The 18,723-nt window shown below is 50.4% G+C and overlaps 1 protein-coding gene across 1 annotated transcript; it reads right to left on the bottom strand.

Annotated features, from left to right (window-relative positions):
• Nucleotides 1-1,183: 1,183 nt before the first annotated feature.
• On the bottom strand, nt 1,184-18,061 carry LOC118502486. The gene is made up of 13 exons (XM_036034718.1): nt 17,177-18,061; nt 15,754-15,794; nt 15,540-15,658; nt 15,293-15,473; nt 14,923-15,223; nt 14,784-14,860; nt 14,484-14,696; nt 6,882-14,413; nt 6,051-6,500; nt 5,139-5,960; nt 4,626-4,886; nt 1,319-4,349; nt 1,184-1,281 (listed from the first exon to the last, which is right to left on the bottom strand). Exons 1-13 carry the CDS (start codon nt 17,266-17,268, stop codon nt 1,184-1,186), a joined length of 13,218 nt encoding a protein of 4,405 aa, XP_035890611.1. The 5' UTR covers nt 17,269-18,061.
• Nucleotides 18,062-18,723: the final 662 nt, after the last annotated feature.

Below are 18,723 nucleotides of genomic sequence, written 5' to 3'. Positions count from 1 at the left end.
GACTTGAAATGGGTTTAAATAACGTGCCGATCCTCGACTTCAGCAATAACGAGGTAGGACTATATCGGGTTTTGTTGTTGTTGCTGCTGTTTTGTTTGCCAGGCTGCCTGCTAGTGCCCTTTGTGACATTTCTTTGTGTTCAGTGTCATTTTCAGCTAACGAAGAGCCATACCGACTCGTCACCCAATCAGCCGAAGTGATATCTCTACGACTTGGTGGAGTATTTTTGGCTAGATTGACCAAAACAAGCTTTGCTTCTTGCAGCAATGTGATGGACCAATGCCAAATGCATCACCAGTGGCAAAGCTAGTGGTGCGTCAATAAGACTCGCAACTACAAAATCGGAGTCCTTATAAAACTGGAGCGAGTTTCGCGACAAAACCTAAAGAGGTCAAGTTCCTGCAAAGTTAAGATGGTTAGTAAATTGCTGTAGATGCCAAGTCACAATTGCGGGAGTGACTATTCAGCTAAAGGTAATTCAAGTCACAGAGAGCAAACCTATGCCAACTAATCATTTAAAGGTAGACATTCTAATACTAGGTCGTTCAATAATGTTTTGAGGCTCAACCAGCTTGGCAGTGAGCCTGGAAGAACTTATCAACAGCCCTCGATTGCCCCTGCCATACATATCTTAGGGAACGAACGATAACATATACTCTGACTACAATAAGTTGCAGCAGTTGCCAGATAATGAGATATTGGACTTTAACGCTTATAGCCTGATAGTCAGTCCTGCAGTCCAGATAACCAGTGAGATAATTCTATTAAAAGGGGGCCATTTCAGTTACGAGTTGATTTGTTCAATGAAGATGATCGCTCGTCTGCCCAGCATAGTATCCTTACGCATTCTTCCATCGCGGATGCCTTCTGTCTTCTTTAGGCGAAAAATACGAGAGCTCCGACATAAAGCTTTAACTGACCAGGTCTCCCAGGTAAGCGAAATTCCTAGCACCGAATAGCAATCGGAACGCGCTTCGGATTATGTGTAAGGACCTTTTATGCAACGACAGCCGCCGGTCGGTAATAAGCCCCCACACATTGTCCATCGTTCGTCATTTTTCGCATGCCACACAGCGTTTGCTTTGTTCCGACCGACGACGACGACGACGACGGCAGCAAACGATAGCCAAAAATACTAATTTGTCTATATTGGCAGACACGGTGTGATCGATAAAATTAGTATCTATTGCGGCCGGACCGGTGCTGCTTCTTCGCGCGGGCGGACGTCCGAAACGCTGTCGGGCGGTGGTCGGCGACCATCATTGAACAGATCAACCGCGGCTAAAAATAGAGCAAAAAACACAACGAAGCAACGTACCCATTTTGTGCGGTATGCTGAATGACGAGCAGATGATATCATCGCTGGTATCATACACCTCGACGGTGCACTTGTTGAACGACTGGCCGTAGTTGTTGAAGACGTGGCACGCATACACGCCCGTATCCTCGTACTCGGCGTGGTCCACCTGCAGCGTGATCAGCCCGTTCTTCTGCACCATTCGGTAGCGGCCGGTTTGCGTGATGTCGCTACCATCCTTCGTCCACCGGACGTCGATTTCCGAGTCCAGCACCACGCACAGCAGCTTGAAGCTGTGGTCCCGCTCGATGAACACATTCTTCAGGTACACCGCAAACGAGGGCCCACGTTTGGACGGGAGCGCTCCCAGGCTGCATCTGGACGAACTGCGCGGCGGATCGTCCCGCATGCCGAGCGGACTTCTGGTGGCATGACGGCGGATCGTGTCTGCGCGCTGTTGTCGAGTGTCCGGAGTGCGTCTTGGACTGCCTTCCTGGACGCTGCGTGCCATCGTCGGTTCGGGCGCCTCAGTAAGCCCCCGACGTGCCGCAATGACCTTGATGTGGCTTGACTCCGACGTTTGCTCTCGACGGACCTGCTGCTGCTGCTGACTGCTAGTGATCTTGTAGTGTGTGATCATCTGCTTGACTGCATGGATTGCGTCCTGCGTGCTGGTACGTGTGTACTTCTCCTTGCTACCAATCACTATGAACTGTTCCTCACTCAGACAAAACTCGATCGTGTCGAAGATCTTAAGCAGCTGCAGCTGATAACGCAACAACCAGTCGGAAATCGTGACATTGTTGCTGAGCCTGCGCATAATATCGCAGTACTTCTCCAGCGACTCTGCTAGCAACCGAAGATACTCGACGGAGTCTAGCTGCAGTGGGTTGACCGTCAGCTTCTCGATCACCATCTCAAACGCGGCCAGCAATTGATCGTCTTTCTCCACTAGCGACTGTAGACAGTAATCCGTCCTAACCTGCATCATGACACTTTTCAGCGTTATCAAACTCCTACGTATCGTATCTAACAGCTCCTTCTGCATTTCCAGCTTACTGTGCAGATCGAGCAACACCTTCAAGACCTTATCTAAGCTTAACAGATGACGCTTGATCTCCTCCACGACCGACACCTCACGCTCGTTCCTCACTCTGGTGATGTGTTGCTGGGACATTAACGACACCACGCGATACAACTGTCTCAAGTTATGCTTCAGTGCCGGCGTTATACACTGCGCAGTCCAGCCCGTGCCCGACGGCAGATCCTTCACCAGATCGTGCACGGGCACGGTAAGCTGCAGCAGCATGTTGACGCACGTCGAGTACGACGGCTTCTTCAAGGTAGCCTCTACACATGGATGCAACAGGGTCAATGTTTTGCAGACTAGAGCAAAATATGATTCAACGCTCTTGGAGGCAAGATCCACCCGTTCGGTGCAGTTCAACCGAATGTACTCGAGATCCTTTAGCAGCAGTTGCAGCTCGACGCTCGTTTTGCTCAACGCAAGCTCGGATTCCGCCTGCGAGGACCGTCGCTGATAAATGCACTGTCTAGTTTCAGTCAAAAGCACCAGCACGGTTTTGTAGAGCGTAAACACAGTTCTCCATTCGGTTCCCTGCAGATGTTCGCTTCTTTGCTGCAGCTGTGCAAATGATTCTACCATCAGCAGCACGCTCTCTTCCAACGCTTTCCACATCTCGGGCTGCTCCGAGTACAGATCGATCCGGGACAGTGAATCGACGAACGTGGTGATGGAATTGTGGAGAAGCTTCACGATTGGCATTTCAGCATCGCAATACTCGAGGTCCTCCGAGGACAGCATGCCAAGCTTCACGTTTTTCAGCCCACTGGACAAGTTTCGGCCCGCATTGTTGGTCAAGAACATGCGCTTGATTTCCAACAACATTTCATGGACGTTGTCGAACAGAGTCTGAATTTTCACAATCAACTTCGCATTCCGATTGCTCAATGCATCAGAATGAACGACCGTTTCTTCCCGTACGAACCTTGACGATTGCGAACTTAAAGCATCTGTCCTCTTGAGCGAAACCGCTACGTCTTCTGTAATCTGTTTTGTCTGCTCTTGTTGAGATTGTCTATCGTTTCTCCTAATGTCCGCCATTGCGTTTTTCTCTTCCTCAATATCGCTCTTAGCGATCCTTAGTGATCGTTTTTCTTTCTTCTTTCTGTTTTCTTCGTCCTCTTCCATCTTCCTCTTGGCTTCTTCCTCTTCCTTCTTCTTCCTAGCATCTTCTGCCTTCTTATTCGCGGCTTCTTGCTCAGCCATCTTCTTTTTGGTCTCTTGCTCTTCCTGCTTCTTCTTGGCCTCTTTTTCAACCTTCTTCTTAGCCACTTCTTCTTCTTGCTTCTTCTTGGCTTCTGCTTCTGACTTCTGCTTCTTAACCTCTTCCTCTTCCTTCTTCTTTTTTGCTTCTTCCGCTTCCTGTTTCTTCTTGGCTTCTTCCTCTTCCTTCTTCTTCCTTGCATCATCTTCTGCCTTTTTCTTGGCTTCTGCTTCTGCCTTCTTCCTCTTAACCTCTTCCTCTTCCTTCTTCTTTGCTTCTTCGCTTTCCTTCTTCTTACTAGCTTCTTCCTCTTCCTTCTTCTTCTTAGTTTCTTCCTCTTCTTGCTTCTTCTTGGCCTCTTCTGCTTTCTTCTTGGCTTCTACTTCTGCCTTCTTTTTGGCTTCTTCCTCTTCTTGCTTCTTTTTAGCCTCTTCTTCTGCCTTCTGCTTTGCTTCTTCCTCTTCTTGCTTCTTTTTGGCCTCTTCTTCAACCTTCTTCTTCTTGGCCTCTGCCTCTGCCTTTTTCTTTGCTTCTTCTTTTTCCTTCTTCTTCTTAGCTTCTTCCTCTTCTTGCTTTTTCTTGGCCTCTTCTTCAGCCTTCTTCTTCTTGGCTTCTTCCTCTTGAGCCTTCTTCTTCTTGGCCTCCTCTTCTGCCTTCTTCTTCTTGGCCTCTTCTTCTGCCTTCTTCTTCTTGGCCTCCTCTTCTGCCTTCTTCTTTGCTTCTTCTTCTTCTTGCTTCTTTTTGGCCTCTTCTTCAGCCTTCTTCTCCTTGGCCTTCTCTTCTGCCTTCTTCTTGGCTTCTTCCTCTTGTTGCTTCTTCTTGGCCTCCTCTTCAGCCTGCTTCTTTATGGCCTCCTCTTTAGCCTTCTTCTTCTTGGCCTCTTCTTCTTCTGCCTTCTTCTTTGCTTCTTCCTCTTCTTGCTTCTTTTTGGCCTCTTCTTCAGCCTTCTTCTTCTTGGTTTCTTCCTCTAGAGCCTTCTTCTTCTTGGCCTCCTCTTCTGCCTTCTTCTTCTTGGCCTCCTCTTCTGCCTTCTTCTTGGCTTCTTCCTCTTCTTGCTTCTTCTTGGCCTCTTCTTCTGCCTTCTTCTTCTTGGCTTCTTCCTCTTGAGCCTTCTTCTTCTTTGCCTCCTCTTCTGCCTTCTTCTTTGCTTCTTCCTCTTCTTGCTTCTTTTTGGCCTCTTCTTCAGCCTTCTTCTTCTTGGCCTCTTCTTCAGCCTTCTTCTTCTTGGCCTCTTCCTCTGCCTTCTTCTTGGCTTCTTCTTTTTCCTTCTTCTTCTTAGCTTCTTCCTCTTCGTTCTTCTTCTTACTTTCTTCCTCTTCTTGCTTTTTCTTGGCCTCTTCTTCAGCCTTCTTCTTCTTGGCTTCTTCCTCTTGAGCCTTCTTCTTCTTGGCCTCCTCTTCTGCCTTCATCTTCTTGGCCTCTTCTTCTGCCTTCTTCTTTGCTTCTTCCTCTTCTTGCTTCTTTTTGGCCTCTTCTTCAGCCTTCTTCTTCTTGGTTTCTTCCTCTAGAGCCTTCTTTTTCTTGGCCTCCTCTTCTGCCTTCTTCTTCTTGGCCTCCTCTTCTGCCTTCTTCTTGGCTTCTTCCTCTTCTTGCTTCTTCTTGGCCTCTTCTTCTGCCTTCTTCTTCTTGGCTTCTTCCTCTTGAGCCTTCTTCTTCTTTGCCTCTTCTTCTGCCTTCTTCTTTGCTTCTTCCTCTTCTTGCTTCTTTTTGGCCTCTTCTTCAGCCTTCTTCTTCTTGGCCTCTTCCTCTGCCTTCTTCTTGGCTTCTTCTTTTTCCTTCTTCTTCTTAGCTTCTTCCTCTTCGTTCTTCTTCTTACTTTCTTCCTCTTCTTGCTTTTTCTTGGTCTCTTCTTCAGCCTTCTTCTTCTTGGCTTCTTCCTCTTGAGCCTTCTTCTTCTTGGCCTCCTCTTCTGCCTTCATCTTCTTGGCCTCTTCTTCTGCCTTCTTCTTTGCTTCTTCCTCTTCTTGCTTCTTTTTGGCCTCTTCTTCAGCCTTCTTCTTCTTGGTTTCTTCCTCTAGAGCCTTCTTCTTCTTGGCCTCCTCTTCTGCCTTCTTCTTCTTGGCCTCCTCTTCTGCCTTCTTCTTGGCTTCTTCCTCTTCTTGCTTCTTCTTGGCCTCTTCTTCTGCCTTCTTCTTCTTGGCTTCTTCCTCTTGAGCCTTCTTCTTCTTTGCCTCCTCTTCTGCCTTCTTCTTTGCTTCTTCCTCTTCTTGCTTCTTTTTGGCCTCTTCTTCAGCCTTCTTCTTCTTGGCCTCTTCTTCAGCCTTCTTCTTCTTGGCCTCTTCCTCTGCCTTCTTCTTGGCTTCTTCTTTTTCCTTCTTCTTCTTAGCTTCTTCCTCTTCGTTCTTCTTCTTACTTTCTTCCTCTTCTTGCTTTTTCTTGGCCTCTTCTTCAGCCTTCTTCTTCTTGGCTTCTTCCTCTTGAGCCTTCTTCTTCTTGGCCTCCTCTTCTGCCTTCATCTTCTTGGCCTCTTCTTCTGCCTTCTTCTTTGCTTCTTCCTCTTCTTGCTTCTTTTTGGCCTCTTCTTCAGCCTTCTTCTTCTTGGTTTCTTCCTCTAGAGCCTTCTTTTTCTTGGCCTCCTCTTCTGCCTTCTTCTTCTTGGCCTCCTCTTCTGCCTTCTTCTTGGCTTCTTCCTCTTCTTGCTTCTTCTTGGCCTCTTCTTCTGCCTTCTCCTTCTTTGCTTCTTCCTCTTGAGCCTTCTTCTTCTTGACCTCCTCTTCTGCCTTCTTCTTCTTGGCCTCTTCTTCTGCCTTCTTCTTTGCTTCTTCCTCTTCTTGCTGCTTCATGGCCTCTTCTTCTGCCTTCTTCTTGGCGTCTTCTTTTTCCTTCTTCTTCTTAGCTTCTTCCTCTTCGTTCTTCTTCTTACTTTCTTCCTCTTCTTGCTTCTTCTTGGCCTCTTCTTCTGCCTTCTTCTTGGCTTCTTCCTCTTCAGCCTTCTTCTTCTTGGCCTCCTCTTCTGCCTTCTTCTTCTTGGCCTCCTCTTCAGCCTTCTTCTTTGCTTCTTCCTCTTCTTGCTTCTTTTTGGCCTCTTCTTGAGCCTTCTTCTCCTTGGCCTTCTCTTCTGCCTTCTTCTTTGCTTCTTCCTCTTCTTGCAGAAGAAGAATCTTGGCCTCTTCTTCAGCCTTCTTCTTCTTTTTGGCCTCCTCTAGAGCCTTCTTCTTTGCTTCTTCCTCTTCTTGCTTCTTCTTGGCTTCTTCTTCTTCTTGCTTCTTCTTGGCTGCTTCCTCTTCTTGCTTCTTCTTGGCCTCTTCTTCTGCCTTCTTCTTCTTGGCCTCCTCTTCAGCCTTCTTCTTCATAGCCTCTTCTTCTTCTGCCTGCTTCTTGGCTTCTTCCTCTTCTTGCTTCTTCTTAGCCTCCTCTTCTTGCTTCTTCTTCTTGGCTTCTTCTTCAATCTTCTTCTTCCTCTTGGCCTCTTCTTCAGCCTTCGTCTTCTTGGCTTCTTCCTCTTGAGTCTTCTTCTTCTTGGCCTCTTCCTCTGCCTTTTTATTCTTGGCCTCTTCTTCTTCTGCCTTCTTCACAGCCTCTTCCTTTGCCTTCTTCTTCTTGGCCTCCTCTTCAGCCTTCTTTTTCTTGGCCTCTTCTTCCTCTGCCTTCTTCTTAGCTTCTTCTACCATCTTCTTCTCAGCTTCTTCCTCTGCCTTCTGTTTCTTGCCGTCCTCGTCTTCCTGTGTCTTTGTGGCCTCTTCCTCAGCCTTCGTTTTCTGTACTTCTTCTTTTCCTTGGTTTTTCTTGGTCTCTTCTTCTGCTCTTATCTTCTTGGCTTCTTCCAGCTTGTTCTTTATCTCTTCCTCTGACTTCTCATTCTCAACCTTTTCCTCTGCTTTCTTCTTCTTGAGTTCTTTCTCTTGCTGTTCCATCATGACTTTAACCTCTGCTTGCTCTTTTTGAGGTATTTGTTCTACATTCTTTTCCTTGGCTTCGACCTCTCCCTGCTGCTGATCATTTATAGCCGAAGATTCAACAATATCTTTATCCCTAGCATTCTTCTCTAATTGTATTAACTCACGAATGTCATGCTGAACGTGAGTCACCGTTTCGAGCAGTTTGCTGTGAGCAGTGCCCTCCTTGGCCTGTTCCAACGAATGCTCGGACTGTGCCTTCTCGAAGGACTCGCACATTTGCAACAGACAGTCCTCCAGCACTACCGTCGGCTCTACCAGGGCCGATTGCAGGTCAATGTTCTTCAGCGTCTCGGTCACCTTTGCGATCGGAGACGCGATGGCATTCACTAGCTCAATGCTTTGCATCTGCATGGGCTGACCCACGAGCTCGTTGATCGTGCTCTCCAAGGCGAACAACGGCTTCGAAACATCCTTCACTACAATCTCCGTCTTGATGAGCTGTTGGACATCAGACAACGATTGCTTCAGCGATTCCAGAGCTCCCTGTTGCATCTGGGATACCTTCGCTCTGGTGTCCTTCTCCTGCTGGATACTCTCACGAATGTCATGCTGAACGTGAGTCACCGTTTCGAGCAGTTTGCTATGGGCAGTGCCCTCCTTGGCCTGTTCCAACGAATGCTCGGACTGTGCCTTGTGGAAAGACTCGCACATTTGCAACAGACAGTCCTCCAGCACTACCGTCGGCTCTACCTGGGCCGATTGCAGGTCAATGTTCTTCAGCGTCTCGGTCACCTTTGCGATCGGAGACGCGATGGCATTCACTAGCTCAATGCTTTGCATCTGCATGGGCTGACCCACGAGCTCGTTGATCGTGCTCTCCAAGGCGAACAACGGCTTCGAAACATCCTTCACTACAATTTCCGTCTTGATGAGCTGTTGGACATCAGACAACGATTGCTTCAGCGATTCCAGAGCTCCCTGTTGCATCTGGGATACCTTCGCTCTGGTGTCCTTCTCCTGCTGGATACTCTCACGAATGTCATGCTGAACGTGAGTCACCGTTTCGAGCAGTTTGCTGTGAGCAGTGCTCTCCTTGGCCTGTTCCAACGAATGCTCGGACTGTGCCTTCTCGAGCGACTCGCACATTTGGAGCAGACAGTCCTCCAGCACTACCGTCGGCTCTACCAGGGCCGATTGCAGGTCAATGTTCTTCAGCGTCTCGGTCACCTTTGCGATCGGAGACGCGATGGCATTCACTAGCTCAATGCTTTGCATCTGCATGGGCTGACCCACGAGCTCGTTGATCGTGCTCTCCAAGGCGAACAACGGCTTCGAAACATCCTTCACTACAATCTCCGTCTTGATGAGCTGTTGGACATCAGACAACGATTGCTTCAGCGATTCCAGAGCTCCCTGTTGCATCTGGGATACCTTCGCTCTGGTGTCCTTCTCCTGCTGGATACTCTCACGAATGTCATGCTGAACGTGAGTCACTGTTTCGAGCAGTTTGCTGTGAGCAGTGCTCTCCTTGGCCTGTTCCAAGGAATGCTCGGACTGTGCCTTCTCGAGCGACTCGCACATTTGGAGCAGACAGTCCTCCAGCACTACCGTCGGCTCTACCAGGGCCGATTGCAGGTCAATGTTCTTCAGCGTCTCGGTCACCTTTGCGATCGGAGACGCGATGGCATTCACTAGCTCAATGCTTTGCATCTGCATGGGCTGACCCACGAGCTCGTTGATCGTGCTCTCCAAGGCGAACAACGGCTTCGAAACATCCTTCACTACAATCTCCGTCTTGATGAGCTGTTGGACATCAGACAACGATTGCTTCAGCGATTCCAGAGCTCCCTGTTGCATCTGGGATACCTTGGCTCTGGTGTCCTTCTCCTGCTGGATACTCTCACGAATGTCATGCTGAACGTGAGTCACTGTTTCGAGCAGTTTGCTATGGGCAGTGCTCTCCTTGGCCCGTTCCAACGAATGCTCGGACTGTGCCTTCTCGAGCGACTCGCACATTTGGAGCAGACAGTCCTCCAGCACTACCGTCGGCTCTACCTGGGCCGATTGCAGGTCAATGTTCCTTAGCGTCTCGGTCACCTTTGCGATCGGAGACGCGATGGCATTCACTAGCTCAATGCTTTGCATCTGCATGGGCTGACCCACGAGCTCGTTGATCGTGCTCTCCAAGGCGAACAACGGCTTCGAAACATCCTTCACTACAATCTCCGTCTTGATGAGCTGTTGGACATCAGACAGCGATTGCTTCAGCGATTCCAGAGCTCCCTGTTGCATCTGGGATACCTTCGCTCTGGTGTCCTTCTCCTGCTGGATACTCTCACGAATGTCATGCTGAACGTGAGTCACCGTTTCGAGCAGTTTGCTATGGGCAGTGCTCTCCTTGGCCCGTTCCAACGAATGCTCGGACTGTGCCTTCTCGAGCGACTCGCACATTTGGAGCAGACAGTCCTCCAGCACTACCGTCGGCTCTACCTGGGCCGATTGCAGGTCAATGTTCTTCAGCGTCTCGGTCACCTTTGCGATCGGAGACGCGATGGCATTCACTAGCTCAATGCTTTGCATCTGCATGGGCTGACCCACGAGCTCGTTGATCGTGCTCTCCAAGGCGAACAACGGCTTCGAAACATCCTTCACTACAATCTCCGTCTTGATGAGCTGTTGGACATCAGACAACGATTGCTTCAGCGATGCCAGAGCTCCCTGTTGCATCTGGGATACCTTCGCTCTGGTGTCCTTCTCCTGCTGGATACTCTCACGAATGTCATGCTGAACGTGAGTCACTGTTTCGAGCAGTTTGCTATGGGCAGTGCTCTCCTTGGCCTGTTCCAACGAATGCTCGGACTGTGCCTTCTCGAGCGACTCGCACATTTGGAGCAGACAGTCCTCCAGCACTACCGTCGGCTCTACCTGGGCCGATTGCAGGTCAATGTTCTTCAGCGTCTCGGTCACCTTTGCGATCGGAGACGCGATGGCATTCACTAGCTCAATGCTTTGCATCTGCATGGGCTGACCCACGAGCTCGTTGATCGTGCTCTCCAAGGCGAACAACGGCTTCGAAACATCCTTCACTACAATCTCCGTCTTGATGAGCTGTTGGACATCAGACAACGATTGCTTCAGCGATTCCAGAGCTCCCTGTTGCATCTGGGATACCTTCGCTCTGGTGTCCTTCTCCTGCTGGATACTCTCACGAATGTCATGCTGAACGTGAGTCACCGTTTCGAGCAGTTTGCTGTGAGCAGTGCTCTCCTTGGCCTGTTCCAAGGAATGCTCGGACTGTGCCTTCTCGAGCGACTCGCACATTTGGAGCAGACAGTCCTCCAGCACTACCGTCGGCTCTACCTGGGCCGATTGCAGGTCAATGTTCTTCAGCGTCTCGGTCACCTTTGCGATCGGAGACGCGATGGCATTCACTAGCTCAATGCTTTGCATCTGCATGGGCTGACCCTCAAGCTCAGTAATCGTTTGTTCTAACACGTCAAGTGGCTGCTGAACGTTGAGTGTTACAGATTTAGTTTCAAGTGTTCTCCTGATCTCGATTACACTTGTTTTCAATGAATCAAAAGTACTTGTGGATACAGTTTCGCTGACATCAGTACTCTTAGCTTGCCGGCGTTTCCAAGTCATTATCAGTACGTTCAGATCCTCACACAAATTATGACACAGCTGCCCCATGTGGTTTTCATTGCTACGGCTGTAATTGTCCGCGGCAACATAAAGTCCTTCCAAGGAGGTGACAAACCTGTGCGAATCGTAAGAATTGTTCATTATTTGTTCTTCCAGAGTTTCACACGATTGTCGCATGGTAGTTGCAAGCTTTAGAAGAGATTCAAAAGCTGCCTCATTGTCGGCAAATATAGACTGCTCATGAGTCTTCAAAACTGCGGTTGTGCATTCATCAAACTCATGGAAGCGCTGCAGTAGACTGTGTAAACCATCAGCATCGCCCAACACCGCGGAGAAATTCTTTTCCAACCCATCCTTCATACGTGCCGAATCGCTGTGGATCGACACCAGCGCTATCTCATAAATGGCCTTGCGTCGTTCCTCGGTCGAGGTGACGGAAGTTTCCTTTTCAATGAGGTAAAACACCATTCTTCGAGCGTGCTGCAGTATATCCTGCCGTATCTTTTCGTACTTGCTGTTCGAACGCATGTAGCTAAAGTGTTGCAGGTTGTCGTGCACATTCAAGAACGCGGTCGACAGGTACGAAAGCATCTCTTGCTCCGTTTTCTCCTGCAACGACAGTTCAATCTTTGTGAGATGGTTCATCAGCAGCTGGATCAGCACTATTTCCATCCTTGCGCATTCCTCGTCGTCAATCGAGTCTGCGGTATGAATGCAGAACAGACGGTTGAGGCAATCTTCGAGCCGCACAAACACATCCGCACTGTGCGTGTACCCCTTGCTCGTGCGCTGTATTTCCTCCTTGAGGTGTACGATCAACTCGTAAAACTCCTCAATCTGCTGCTCGAGCGCCTGATTGCTGCTGTACTCCTTTTCTCCCGGCACGTGGCGCAGCTCGTTCGATAGCTTCGCCAGAGCCGTCTTCATCTCCTCCAGCGGCACAAACATATCGTTGAGACAGGTGATCACCTCGGCGTAAGACTCGTTTGCCTCCACCATCTCTACCAAGCTGTTCAACTCACTGACGGCCGGTTTCATTTCTTCCGCCACTATTCTTTGCTGCCGCTGCTCGGTACTTTGCACCAGCAGCACCTCCGTTTTGTTCTTCAGCTCTAGCAGTACCTCCGTCAGTCCAAACCTTGCGATTTCCGACCGTACGTTGCAGTTTTCCGACTGCGAAACAATCGTCAGTATGGTAGCAAGGGACTTTTCGAACTCCAGCACCGTTATCTGCAGGTTTTTGATCTGCAGCCCTCCGATCGGTTCGTCCGCCTTCAGTATGAAATCGATGTCCTCGAAGATGGAACGGTTCGTTACGATGCTCGTCAGGTCCTGCATAGCCGCGACCGAGTCCGCGTCCTGCAGGATGCGCTGTGACTGGATGCTCTCCAGCGCCGACTCAATGCTCGTCTGCACTTCCAGCAGTGCCATGTAGATCTTTTGCTGCGTGACAAAGTCTGCCTCAAGCTGTTGGCCCGCAAGCAGGCGCATATCGGTGAGACAGTTCAGGATCTGTTTGCCACAGCCCTCCACAATGCACACGCTCGTCCGGTACACAAACGTGCGACTGTAGCCACCGATCTGTACACACTTTTCCACCACACTCAGCCCACGGGCCAGATGCTCTAGTGGGTCGAGCAAATGCTCCAGCACCACGGCACCGTTCAAGGTTTTGTGTATCTGTTGCACTGGATACAGGATGTCGGCCAGGATCTTTTCACTCCGTTCCCTGAAGTTGGCCGTGATGGCAAGATCGGTTTGGTTTCGCACTTCTTCGCGAATCGAGGCAAGATGGAAGATGACTGTCTCCACCAGCGTCTGCAACCGTTCGGCCGTATCGTCGCCCGCCGCGGCGTCCACAGTTTTGGCCGGGCTCGTAAGCACCGGCAAGCTGTCCCGGCTCAAAATGCTCAACATCACGTCCTGCTCGAGGTCCGAATGATCCGACGCTGTCATGCTGCGGAACTCGTCCTGCTCGTTGCTGCTCTGCCGATGGGTGCGCACCTTCGACGAAGCGATTCCACTCTCGAAGGTGAACGTATTCTCGTCGTGCATCTCGTCGATGTCAAAGTCGGTGCGGCGGTCATCCTCGAACACATTGCTATCCTCCACCACGGGCACGTCGATGACGAGTGCCTCCATCACCAGCTGCCCCGAGGTGGACGTTTCCTTTACGAAGCGCAACGATGGCATGCTGGTAACGTTCTCGTTTTCGTTAATGTTCTGGTGCAGCTGATCGGCAAACATCTGCACTATCTGCAGTGCCTCGTCGTTGGTCAGTTCCGGCGTTTCGTACAGCGATATCGACACTTCCTTTCCATCGAACGTGAACGATAACTCTTCCCGCCCGTTGCTAGCCGCACTTTCGTACGAAGCGGCCGTATCGAACATCTGGGACGTGCGTTCCTCGTGTATGGTGGAGAGTGACGCGTCCTTAACCAGCGGTGCCGCTCCTTCCGGAGGCAACAGTCCCTCGTCCGCTATACCGTCATAGCCGTGCAGAGAGGCAGTGCTGCTCACCGATCCCATGCAGTTCACCGCCTCGCAGGTGTACGTTCCCAAGCAACATTTACCGTCCTGGCCGGTGATGATGCGATGTATATCACCCGGCTTCAGCTCCGTACCATCCTTGTACCACTTTAGCACCGGCTGTGGCACACCGATCACCTTACATTCGAGATTGACTGTGCCGTCGCGCAGCATGACCGCTTTCAAGTTCTCCAAGAACTTGGGCTTACGGTAGTGCTTCGGTATGATCAGCTTCACGAAGCAGGACGTTCCCGCCTGTCCAAACTCGTTCGTCGCTACGCATTTCCACTCGCCCTGATCGTCCAACTGCGCCACTACCACGTCGATGTTGTACGTGTACGTACTTTCGTCGGCGGATAGTTTGTAGTTGTCCGAACCTTCCACCACCAGATCGTCCTTGTACCAGTTCACCGTGGGCTTCGATACCGAGCTAACGACGACCGATAGTCTAAACGGTTCGGCAATGCTTACATCGCGACTGTTCAGGCCCGTCTTAAACACTGGCGCTTGGTTCACCTGCAGCAAGTTAAGCCACTCTTCCTCGTTCAGCTGTGCCTTGATGTCGTTCACCGAAAGGAAGGTAGTGCTTGATGCTTCCCCCAGACTGTTTCTAGCCACGCAACAGTACGAGCCGAGCGAGTTCACACCGGTCAGATGGTACACATCGCCCGGTTTTAGCTCCCGGCCGTCCTTGTACCAGCGCAGGATGGGCGTCGGGAATCCGATCACCTTACACTCGAACGACACGAGTCCTTCGTCGGTCATGACCGCTTTCAGCCCTTCCATGAAACGAGGCGCCCGGTAGTTTCTGGGTACTGGAGAAGAAGCACAAGCAATCGTTAGTAGCAGCTGGCACTGCATGCGCCCGGCGTCGATGCTCCTTACCATCCAGTTCCACCACGTTGGTCGTAATGCCTATTAAACCGTCCTTGCACGTTATGACACACTTCCATTCGCCGGCATCGCACAGCTCCGCCGCGCTGATGTCGACAAGGAAGCAACCCAAACCGTCGTCGAATATAGAATACTTTTCGTTCGCTTCAATCAGGCCATTTTGATTGTACCATCGAACGCTCATGGGAGCTGCCGACATATTGACTGGGGGGGGGGGGGGGGGGGGGGGGCACCAGGGATAAATCCATCATTGAGCTGTCTATACCGGGCAGTCTAAAAAAGATTACTTACTTTTACAGCGCAGCTCCAATCGATCGCCGATTTTGCCTTTAACTTTTTCGAGTTCTTCGATAAAAACCGGTGAAATTCTGCAAGTAGGAGCAAAGACCGGTGAGACACGATATCGATAGTCGCAGGACTCATGGCTTACTTATCAATCGTTTTTTCTTTCGTCGTTGTGTCCTGCTCCTGTACCCGCACTTTCGAGCTGGAGCTGCTTTTGCCGACACAGTTCGTCGCCACACAGGTGTACACGCCGAGCGATGCCAAATCGCCACCGTTGATCGTAAGCCCGAACATGTCGCCCGCCTTGATCTCTTTCGAGTCTTTAAACCAGCGCAGTTCCGGCGTCGGGTAGCCGATCACTTTGCACTCGAGCGAGATCGTACCCTGGCTGGTGAGAATAGCACGCAGCTCGTCGACAAACTCCGGCGCTTTGTAGGTTTCGGGCACTGAGAAAGACGTACCGAACATTACTTATCTGGCCGACACCACCATGCACCGGTAGGGTCTATTCATACCTCGCACTGTCAGCTGCCCACTGCACACGCACTTTCCAAGCAAATTCTCCGCCTGGCAGGACCATTTGGCATTATCCTCGGGCAGCACGGTGACAATGTCTAGCGAGTGTAGCTGGCCCTTGCCCGTGCAAACGTACCGCTCACACTCGACAAGCGGTGCGTCGTCTTTGTACCACGTTACCTGAAAGAAGCAGGCAGCAGCTCCACGTCAGCACACACTGCTGGTACGCTCGTTGGCGAATCTTACCTTCACGTCGGCAGTGTTTGAAATGTGCACGGATAGTTTTGCCTTCGTGCCCACCAGCACCGTATAGTCACTAAGCTTCCTTAGGAAAAATGGTGCTCCATAGTGTGGCGTTTCGTCCACTGTTGGATAGAGGGCGAAGATCGTTCGTTAGTAGCTACGGCAGGTACGATCACCTCCATCGCACCTGTGTGAGTGTGTGTGTGCTGCTACCTACCTTGGAATGTTTCCTCACGCATCATCTCCGCGTAGACCGGGCTGGAAGAAAGGGCATAGGGATATCAATTCGGACGGACCTCACTCTGCTCTACTGGATGTTCGGTAGCGAACGAGTCAATTATTATATAATGGGGTGAAGAAAACACGCCGCGCCTAAGGCGAGGATCGGTACGGGCGTCATACTCGAAAGTAGCACCAATGTATGAGCTCAGACTCTGGCCTTTCAACAGGCCACCGAGGAGCTGTGATGAAGAGCAGTATTTAATTAGCTCCACTCCGGGGTTAGCCTTCCATCATCATGCGTGAGGGCAACTAAGTTCTGCGCACGTTTTAGATCTTTATCATCTCCCTCCCGAGTCACTCTAATGGCCCGTCACGTCATCCACTCCGCAGCAGATGTTGCTTTCGTTCCATCTAGTTTGTTCTGCACGCGTTATCCATATCCGATGCTCCGCCGTACACACCCGCGCCCGATAATGCTATATTTATAATCGGACACCGATGACGCGTTGACCGCCGTCACCGTTGAACTTGATCAGTCTGCTAAGCGTCGGAAAATATGTCGCGCCCCACAGTCAACAGCTTCTTCATATCGCGCGACGAAACTAGCGCGTTGTGTGTTGGAGTAATGCACGCGCACGTCGTGGGTGTCGTGAGGGCAACCTCGCCGGTAACCTTGCCCGGATGGACGCGCTCGCAAGGGAAGCGTACTCCATCGCGTCCCTGTCAAACTACGGGGCGGACCAGAAATAGAGTGCGTCGAGCTGCTCGGGAGCAATGAGGAAGTGGATGCTACTTGGAACGATGCACATGCCCTCCCCCGGTGGAGTCGGAATGGAGCGTCCACCGTGATGGCATTTGGCGCGGTTCGCAGAGCATACCGAGAGCTCGGAGCACCAGCTGTTGCAGTCCCCGTGAGGAGCTCGCATGCTTAAAATATAACAATAATTAGCACAGCGATTATGCTTTTGGACACGCCGCTCAACTCATCTTCTATGCAAGAATCCTCGGGAGGACATCTTGGAGCTGAACCCTGTCACCGGTGTGCTGCTTTCGATACATCGAATGCCTCATCCTGTGAAAGCGTACCGTCGTGCTACGCGAAGGTCACACTGTTTATATTGTGACTGATTGTGGCTATTGCAACAAGGCAAGGGCAGCGCCACAGTCGACCCCCGCTCGCATCCGAGACATCCCAAGCAAGATGCCAACGATGCCGAGGGACACCGCCGAGAGCAACAATCGGTGTTGGTGGTGCTGCGCTATTTATAATCGTTTACGGTGATACCTCCGTGACATTGCAGGTCAGTATAGAACATCAAACAAATGGCAAGTTCGGCCATGGGGGTTCGAGATCATCGTGCGAAGGGATCTGCAGAGCTGCAGGATTCATTGATAAACCATCTCACACACATGCTTACCTTTTCTGTCGACGAGGTCCTATCGATATCTCCGTGCCATTGCCTTTGTACACCTGAGTGCCCGCTTCTCCCTTGCAGCAGTTACTCCCCATACTACTGCTCGTATATCTCGATCTCCTCCTTTCTCCAAGAGCTGTGGCGTCGTCTCGCTGGCAGAACCGTCGGAAGAATATCTCCTCAAATCAATCACTTCTCATCCACCGACACACACACACAGGCAGAACTCACTTCTGCTTTCGTTTCGCAAGGACTCACTGCGTAGGTGAGTGGATATCACTTGAAATATCTTCAATTCTCGAACCCTATTACACTTTGGCCGAACGATCTGTTTTCGTAACAGCGCTCGCTTATGCGATCATCACCACCATCACCTTTTTGCTTCGGACACCACACTTCACATTACGAAATCGGACGAACGCAGCGCCAGAGATCAGCAAATCTGAAACGTCAGCCCTTCGTTTGCCCTTTCTGCGACGATCACGACCCAACGCTTCCTTCTTCGGACCGGATCCTGGAGAACTTGGAGCCCGATTTTCTTTTTCTTTTTTTCTTTCGATCGGCGGGGTTTTTCAGGTGACTCAACCTACTTATATACACTACTCGCACAACAAAAAAGCGGTTCGATTCGTGGCTTACACTACGGAACACGGGATGGCGAGCAGCCTACATGTTAACGTGTACGTGCTCGGAACAAAACACTGGCGGATATTCTTCCACCGTTCTTTCCTCTCTCTCCTGGGGGGTGTGCGGGGACCGTTTGCTTCGGGGCTTTTTGGGAAGTTTTCTCCGATCGTACCTTCGAACGCGGTGTGGACGGAACGCGGCGCTTAACTAGGAACGACAGCGCTGTGTCTGGTCTGGCGGGTACGGCCGTCACTCTGCCCTGGTGCGCGAAGTTCGTTTTCATGAACTTTTCCCTAGCAAACTATTTTTAGACGCTTCTAGACCAGATCCGACAATAACGTACACTTTAAAAATAGTGCCTAGATGGGAGTAGGGATAGGAAAACGCTGTAAATGTACGCATGTAAACCGCACGATCGATCCCGCTAGAGGTACCCCGGGGTGGATGTTCTGAGCTAGAATTTTTGTTAAAATCGAAACTGAAGATCGGCTCTGATTAGATTGATAATCAGACGACTGGCGCAGCTGGCTTGAGCACTTGGCCATATGAGTTGAACAGCTCACAATATACAATATTTGGTGGATCCCACCGCGAGTAGAACCAAAGCAAGTTCCAGCCATTTCTCATTATTTTCACTCCTTTTATTTTTTTCTTCCAGTAATTGTGGAAAATTCTGACACCTTTCCTTTGAAAATGGAAATTATTCTGAACAAGTTGAACACTATTTCTAGCGCCCTCTATAGTTGAACGCTACAAAATAAGACATGGAAAAACATAATTAATATTTAAATGCAGTTGCGAACAACTTTTAACAAACGAACAAACAATGTTGTCCAGTGTTCAGAAAAGTACCAGCTGCAGTTCCGTTACATCGTTACATCCGTACATCGCGATCGCGTATGCACTGATCAAACGCAGAGTTC

This window comes from Anopheles stephensi, chromosome 2 (assembly GCF_013141755.1).
Source record: "Anopheles stephensi strain Indian chromosome 2, UCI_ANSTEP_V1.0, whole genome shotgun sequence".
Lineage (NCBI taxonomy): Eukaryota > Metazoa > Arthropoda > Insecta > Diptera > Culicidae > Anopheles > Anopheles stephensi.
Note: the sequence above shows the minus strand (reverse complement) of the source record. Positions and strands in the feature narration are given on the sequence as shown.